Source organism: Lolium rigidum, chromosome 6 (genome assembly GCF_022539505.1).
Source record: "Lolium rigidum isolate FL_2022 chromosome 6, APGP_CSIRO_Lrig_0.1, whole genome shotgun sequence".
Lineage (NCBI taxonomy): Eukaryota > Viridiplantae > Streptophyta > Magnoliopsida > Poales > Poaceae > Lolium > Lolium rigidum.
The window spans coordinates 203,964,274-203,972,572 of record NC_061513.1 but is presented as its reverse complement, the minus strand read 5'-3'; the positions used below and the strand labels follow the sequence as shown (position 1 = coordinate 203,972,572).

The following is an 8,299-nucleotide window of genomic DNA, read 5'->3' as shown; positions in this document are numbered from 1 at the left end:
CATTGTCAACACAACCCTAGTTTTCTAATAGTCGAGCACTTTTCCGGCTGAAACCCTCGAGATCTACTTGCCCTCTACTTCCAACTAAACCCTAGTCTACAATCCGTAGGCATTGACAAGTTAATCCCTTGTCACTCGTCCCCGCCGACAACGCCATGCCCCTCGACCAGGCCTGCGCCTGGTCGAGGGAGCAGTGGGAGAAGGAGGAGGCGGAGCGGCAAGCTCGGCTCCTCGAGCAGGCCGGTCGCTACCGCCGGCCTGCGACTCCTCCATCTGGTGCCCCCGTCCCCGTCATCAACCTCAAGACGGAGTCCGACGACGAGTGGTACAAGCCCTCACCGTCCCCGCCGCGCAACGGTGGCCGGTGGGGAGACCCCGGCCAGGGCACCAGCAGCCAGGCGGCGGCGGCGCCGCCACATTTCGACTCCGACGACTCCGACGATGATGGCGGCGACGGCGACAATGACTACACGGTGTTCTACCGCCATTTCGGCATGTAGAGCGCCGTGTTTTAATATTTAAAGTTGTATTCCCCCGGCCGAATTCGAAATATATTCGAATTCGGCCTCTATGTATGAACTTCGCCTGAGATCGCGGCTGGGAAACTGGCCCTCCCCATGCAATTTTTACGTCCAATCCGGACAAAATTTACCCCGAATTTCGACGTGGGGAGGACAAACGAGTGGAGATGCTCTAAGGGCATCTCCAACGCGGCGACCCATCCCGCGGCCGCGCGTCCGGATGGGTCGAACCGAACAAAACCGAGGCCCAACACAACCACGCATCGCAAATGCGGATGGCCGCGGTATCCGGAACGACCCAAACCTGGCCCAAATCTGGGTCAGATTTGTGTGGCCGCGGATGGCACGTGGCGTCCAGTCGCGTCCGCCTACTCGCCTGCTCGCCTCCCTTGGGCCCAGCTGTCGGTGGGGGGCGCGCGCCATATTAAATGTGGACTGGGATGGATCTGTCCCTGTCCAGTTCACTCCCCACTCCACTCGACAGTTCCCCATGCACGCGCAGCCGCTGCCATGACCCCGAAGTGGGCTTTCGCTCCCAGCGCCAACGACGGCGAGGCCAGCAGCAGCCGCTGTCCTTCGCAGGTGCTGAGGGCCGGGGGACACCGTGGCGGTCTCTACATCGGAGAGGCCGCCCGCGTCGGCGCGGCATTGGCGTAAACCGCGCCGCTGCTGCCGAAGCCGGAGGAGGAAGACGACCCGAAGATGCGCGCCGCGATGGCGCTGTCCAAGGCGGAGGACGAGGCCAACTGGCCGCATCTCGCGGAGGTTATCCGCACCTCAGTGATGGAGGAGCAGGCCCGACAGGCGGTCGAGAACGCCGAGGCCTGGGCGTTGCTCGACCAGGTCCGCTGGGAGGAGGAAGAGAGGCGGTGGCGCGAGGAGGTCAGGCTCCACCGCAAGGAGGAGAGGCGCCAGGAGGCCAGGCGCGTGGCGGAGCAGGAGAGGCGCCAGGAGGCCAGGCGCCTCGCGTGGTAGGAGAGGCAGCTCCGCCTCAGGGACGAGGCGGAGCTCCGGGCTGCTGCGACGGAGCAGCGGGCGGCTTCGGACCCCCACTCGGCCTGGAAAGAGGCCCTGTGATCGCCGTGGCCGGAGGTCCCCGACACGGTCGAGCCACAACAGCCTCGCCGCTCGGGGACGCTCGTCGACGCCGATGGTGATGAGGCCCACGGGACTAGGCGGCGCACCGGCGGCCACCTCGTCCTCCTCAAACCCTAGGATATGGTTTTTTTTATTTGTTTTTAAGTTTAACGCCTATATAGATGGCTTTCTTTTGGTAGTTTAAATTTGCCTAGAATAGGGCATATGTATAAATTTTCCCAAAATAGAGCATATATTTAATGAATATGGTTAGGTTTAATTGTTTTCGTTTTTCCTTTTTTAAGTTGTTTTTCACTTATGTGATGCGTCCGCGTATTGGACGCTGTGTGCGATCCAAACGGACACGTGAACATAGGCCGCTGTCCGTATGTCCGTCGACTACTCAAACAGTCTAAAACGAATAGCCTAATGCATCCATTTAGGTCACCGCGTTTCGAGATGCCCTAAGTTTAGAGGGAAGAGCAAGGTTCAAGGTTTTGTCTAGACGGAGGAGCAAGGTCGCTCCGTGGCGCCACGACGCGATCCAGCCCGATGTGGCCGTCCCGGCGTTGTGCTGCACTGCACTAGAGCTAGAGGTGTACCCACTAGTGGTGGTGCACGTGTGTGGCCATCCGCACACGCGTCGTGCCTCCGTGTGGGCCTTGGTCGGCCCATTAAGAAACTGGCCACCATCCGCGCAGCGCCACGTGGTCCTAAGTGTCCCACAAGGCAGCCAGTGTGGTGCGTGCGCATATCTAAACCGGGGTCGATCCGGGGAGTCCAGCGGCGGGCCAATCAGGCCTCCCTCGCGATGAGAGCTGGCAGGTGGGCCCGGGAAGAAACGTCGGCCCCACGCACCAGCGTCGAGCCGTGGCATCCCGTCTCCCTCTGGCTCTCCCACCCACCGTCCCACGCGACGCGACGCCAGAATTCCCCTTCCTGCTCCACCTCCTCCCGTCTTCCTCCTCCAGTCAGTCCCGGCTTTCCCTTATAAATACACCTAGCCCACCGCGCCGTTGCTTCCTCTCCCTGTCCATTTCCTTCCTTGCCGTCTCCTCCAATCCTATTCCTTCCCCAGATCCTCCTAGGGTTAGGGTTTTGTCTCTTCCCCTTCACCTCACCTCGCCAGATTACCCCCCTCCCTAAGCTCGCTCCTGCTATGATGGGCACCGCCGTCGACCTTGCACGGAGGCAGGGAGAGAGCCGCTTCTACGACGCCGCCAGGGCACGCCGAGCCCACCACCACCACCACGGCCTCCCCAAGTCGTCCCGCTGCACCGCCTCCCAGGAGAAGCCGCCGGACCAGCCGTCGCCCTCGCCCTCGCCTGCCGGAGTCGCGGGCAACCTCGAGCGCTTCGTGGCAGCCGTTACGCTCTCCGTGCCGGCGCGCCGCCGCTCCAAGGTTCGCCCATCGACCCCCCACCCCTGCTCACACCACACGGTAGTACGTAGAATGAATTGGATCGTTACGGCTGTTCCTGAACCCCGCCGGCCGATTTGGGGATTTCGTTGTGTTGCAGGGAGGAGGAGGGTGGAGGGGTTTCGGCGCGGACGGCCAGCGCGACAAGCTCTACTTCGCTCTCGGCGACCTCTGGGAGGCGTACAAGGAGTGGAGCGCGTATGGCGCCGGGGTGCCGCTCGTGCTCGATGGATGCGACGGAGTAGTGCAGTACTATGTCCCTTACTTGTCCGCCATCCAGCTCTATGGGGACCCGGCGGTGCTACACTCGTCGTCTCACAACGCAAGGTAATTCCATGTTTGTTTGCTTGCTTGTTTGTTCCAACACAAGCTACCAGTACTGTAGTAAAAGCATTTGTTATTTGATTGTACAATGCTTCCATTTGCAAGGTGCAAACAGTAGTACTCCAAGTAAATGAAATTCGAGTTAACTGGAGGACTTTGCATATGTATCACACCCGAACGCACTATATCTCCAATAGTTAGTGCCATGTGCAATACACACTCTTCCTGTCAACCTTTCTGTCATACTTAAATAGTTCCCGAAATAAATTTGGACCGCCTATCATTCATACCAATCGGACAGTATTTCCAACGTACACTACATATTCACAACTTCAAGTCTTCTTATGTTCCAATAAAGACTTATGCCTCACGACTAAACAGAGTATAATTTTGCTCAAGGGAATTAACTATGAACTCCTGCTGCCACAGTTGCAGAATCAGATTGACATTCACTAGCTTGCACAAGAAAATTCGCTGGTAACTAGTTCAATCTGCTGAGTTACTACAACCCTTTGCACTATCCACCGCTGCTCTTGGTAAAACAAGATAAGAATCAATTGCAAGGGCCAGCTAAAATGTATCTCCAAATGTGTAACAATGCACCTCCATATGCAGACAAGTGTTAAGCGTGCCAACTAGCTCTTTATGGACCTGGGACCTGGCATGCGAAAATATTATGTTTACGTACCGTGTTTGTGATATCAAATGTCACGGTGTAAGGATGCTGATTAGTCCTCACTTAAACATGAATATATGTCTCTACATGTGCACACCTGTTACTGGTTCTATTTTTTTTTTTACCGTTTTTCCACCTTTGGAGATGAGCACTTTACAAATCATTACTTCTTCTCAAGAAGATTCTATCGTGACATTCATTTCTTAACTATGTGTGCATCAACAGACATATGATGGATGACAGCGATGGAGATTGCCATGATTCTAGCAGTGATGGTAGCAGTGATTATGAACATGTAAGGGTCAAACACTTATCTCAAGAAGGCTTCTCAAGTGATGATGGTGAATCAGTAGATACCCATGGCCGCTTGCTCTTTCAATACCTCGAGTTCGATTCTCCGTTTTGTCGTGAACCATTGAGTGATAAGGCAAGAATTAATAACTTATTTTGTATAGTTTTGCATGGTATATCTGTGTTCTAACATATTTTTTCTTCCAGATTTCTAGCCTTTCAGACCGATTTCCAGGACTGAGGACCCTTAGGAGTTGCGATTTATCCCCGCGAAGTTGGATGAGCATCGCTTGGTATGTTCTTTCTAGAAATAGCGAACTGGTAATTGTTGGATGATTGCATTAACTAATTATTTAGATTCCTTGCACATTATGCAGGTATCCAATTTACCGTATCCCTACTGGACCAACATTGAAAGATTTAGACGCTTGCTTTCTCACTTTCCATCAGCTTTCAAATTGCCCACAAGGAGGTAAACTACATTTGAACTTTGTTCTTTAGCGGATCATAGGTTAGAATTAACTCATAATGTTTGCTTCCTTACTATCATCATACTGTTTTAGATAGGTGTCCCAGTTATTTCTGTTTTGCGCTCTCAAACAACAGCTTCCATCGCAACCATGTTTATTTTAAATTCAGTTTTTATCATGTTCATGGTCAGATTAAGGAGATAGCTAAAATCTAGAAGATCCATGTCTGTTCAAGTATCATTGTAAATTCAATTTTTATCATGTTCACGGTCAGATTAAGGAGGTAACTACATTTCTATGAAGCTGTGGATCTCATGTGTGTAAACATCTTGAATTCAGTTCAAGTGCAGCAGCTCTCTCTAGTGGACTTTATTAGTCTTATTTTGAAGTATACGCAGATTGACAACTTCTCTTCTCATGTTTAAAGTTGTCATTAAACATGTGTGAGTTGTAGCCAACATTTATTGGGGAAAGACTGGTGTATGATTGGGATAGACTGACTTGATCACGATCATAACAAAAATTTCAGCTAATTGCAATATTAGTCTTGCTTTTGGCAGTAGTGCTGATTTTCTTGACTCTTGGGCATTTACATACATTTATAGCATGTTTTCAAAAAACAAAGGAAAGTAGTGAATAGGATCTAAGGCGGTTACCTGATATTGGTAAAACCATTCTCCATTATCCATTCATGCCTAGCTGCCATGGTAACTCACATATTGGTATCAAGTTGGTTGCTCTGCTGTAACCAGCCAGAATCTTTAAACCCGACTAATACTGTCAAATTAGATTTTCATTTTACAAACTCTGTGCTAGGAACTGTTGTGCTATGAATTGACTAGTATATGGTATATTTTTATCTGTATAGTTGAGTTATGGCTAGCTCGATGTTTTTGTGGCACTGAGAGCTGTCATATGTGGAGAGAAAAAAAGAGCCGTATGCTTGTGGTTGCTTTTCTGTCTAGGTTTTTTTTTTTCCTGTCTAGGGTTTGGTGTATGTTTCTGCCCTCGGCACTAAGAGCTGTCATATGTGGAGAGAAAAAAAGAGCTGTATGCATGTGGTTGCTTTTCTGTCTAGGGTTCGGTGTATGTTTCTGCCGTCTTTTATGTTAGCGCATGTTTTTGCCCTCATGTATGTTAGCAAGCCTTGCTACTGAGCAATGAGTTGTGAAAAGACTATGAAACCTTTTCCTGATGCCTACTTGCCTAAATTCTTTTTGCTGAATTATCTCCGTTCTCTTATCCAGATCATCTGTGGGCTCATGATAGCATGCCAAACATCCCACTCCCTGTTTTTGGTTTGGCTTCATACAAGTTCAGCAACTCAGTATGGTCTTCAACAGATGGCGATTGGCAACTGGCTAGCTGCTTAAGGCAAGCTGCTGCTGATTGGTTGAGAGACAGCCGAGCCAGCCATCCAGATTATCAGTTCTTTGTCTCGCGTGGTGAATACCACAGGTAGTGACCGTGACTGACTGCTCCCGAAGTCAGATCCTTGTGGTCACAAGGTTTGAGCTTTGCTGTTGGAGCAACTTGGCCTGCTATGTAAATTGCACTAATCCGAGGATTATGATTGGCTGTGTTTTATACTTTGTAGTCGGCCAGTCTTTTCTTCCAAGGGAAGTTGGGATGAGAATGAAAACATAAAAAAGTAGAACAAAAAATGATGAAGAATGGTGGTGAAGAAACTTGCTGTGCTTTTGGTGTAGGTTAAGCTGTTCAACTTTATGTAATGCAGAACGTATGGGGGACAAAGTCTGATATAGTTCCCCACACCTGGCGTCTGTGAACTTGTGAACTATTGTTAATACTTTTTGTGTTGAAAAAACTTGTTCATAAAAATATCAGGGATTTGTCTGATGATACTAATTTTCTGTCATGGAAAACACACACCTATTTCTTCTTAATAATTTAATTTCTACTAAAATCAATTAATTATTATTAACTGCAAGGGATGATAGTATTCCCTCCATACACTAATATAAGATGTTTTAGATATTTTTGAAATAGACTCGATACAACTAAAATGAGTGAATCTACATATCAAAAATAGATTAGACACAAACAAAATGAGTGAATTTATAAGATCTAAAACGGCATACGTTTCTGTATGAAGGGAGTGCCACTTATATCTAGATGGTGTGGATTAGAAAGAAAAGGCACAATTGTACATGTCCTAATAACTAAAAAAAAAAACCTAATTTGGTCTATGAAGTTGCCCCAAATGTGTGTTGTCATCATGAACTTGTAAATCGTGAATTTTGGGTCACAAAATTGTCCCGCATGAGTGTTTTGGTCACTCCGTCGGCGACCGACCGTTAGTTGCGCCATGACCGTTAGTTTACCAACATGGCCAATTGTTTTCTTTTGCATATTGGCTTCTGAAATTTTGAATTTTCTGATTTTTTAGTCCCTAGATTAACTTTTTTAGAAGGCAATATGCAAAAAAATAATTAAACACGTCAGCAAACTAACAGTGGCGCACGAGGCAATTTTTTGACTCACAATTCACAATTTGCAGGTTTGTAATCACAACGCACGTCCGGAGCAACTTCGTAGATTAAATTGGAGATTTTCTCTAAAAATTCCCTCTACCAATTTTGTTGCGCGTATTAATGCAACGTTGGACTTTGAAAGGACTTGATGAATGGACCTGTGGTTATGACATTGCTTGACTGGTAAGTTTATGCGGTCAAACATTTTAGAGGCAACATGTTTAGCGATATTGTTTTTATATGTATGGGTGGAAATTAATATTGGACAATCCATATTATCTCATATTCGTGTTAAAACAAATTTAAAATGGACTTGGAAATATATGAATCCGGATAGAAATAGAAATTGATGTGGTAAATATTAGGATTTGTTTACAAGTAAAAAAATATGACTATGAATGTGTATCAATTTTTTTTGAACAAACTGAGGGGTCTAGAAGACCTTGATGGAGCTACATTGAAAACACACACATATCAGGTACAAATTGCAAGGAGGCCCTTTACATCACTCACTCTAAAGAATCTAGTATTTGAAGATAATGCCTCCACTTTACATAAAGCGTCCTAGGAAGAAAAGACAAATCAATCAAGGAAAAGGGTGCCTCCACTACCAGTTGTCGGCGACCTCCAGGCGTCTTCGCTGGGATCAGAGAGCGGGATGCTCATTGGGTCTCTCCCGACGAACAGATCCAACCATCGGCCACATCTAGGATTTCAGGGACGAACCACTTGGAATCCTAGCGGTGTCGAGCTCCGGCGATGGATCAAAGAGCAGGCCTCCGCAATGGAGGTTGAAGATGGGCCGCTAGTTCGGCTGAAGATCACATCGACGGTTGTCGCCGTGTGTTGCGCACAAGGAACAACTCTGAAGCACCGCAAACCGCACCACCTCCAACCGAAAAGAGATCCCTTGCCTCCACCTTCACCTCGACATCGAGAGGGGCAAAGAATCTCCTCAAGATCTAGGCGACAAGATCCACGGCCGCTGAAAGATCGAGATGTCGCCTAGAGGGGGGGTGAATAGG

General features: G+C 48.4%; 1 protein-coding gene across 1 annotated transcript; it reads left to right on the top strand.

Annotated features, from left to right (window-relative positions):
- Window positions 1–2,555: 2,555 nt before the first annotated feature.
- LOC124661246 lies at window positions 2,556–6,642 on the top strand. Its single transcript, XM_047199109.1, has 6 exons — window positions 2,556–3,000; window positions 3,119–3,345; window positions 4,244–4,445; window positions 4,517–4,602; window positions 4,687–4,781; window positions 6,027–6,642. The coding sequence occupies exons 1-6, from the start codon at window positions 2,758–2,760 to the stop codon at window positions 6,239–6,241; spliced, it is 1,068 nt and encodes a 355-aa protein (XP_047055065.1). The 5' UTR covers window positions 2,556–2,757; the 3' UTR covers window positions 6,242–6,642.
- The last annotated feature ends 1,657 nt before the right edge of the window (window positions 6,643–8,299 follow it).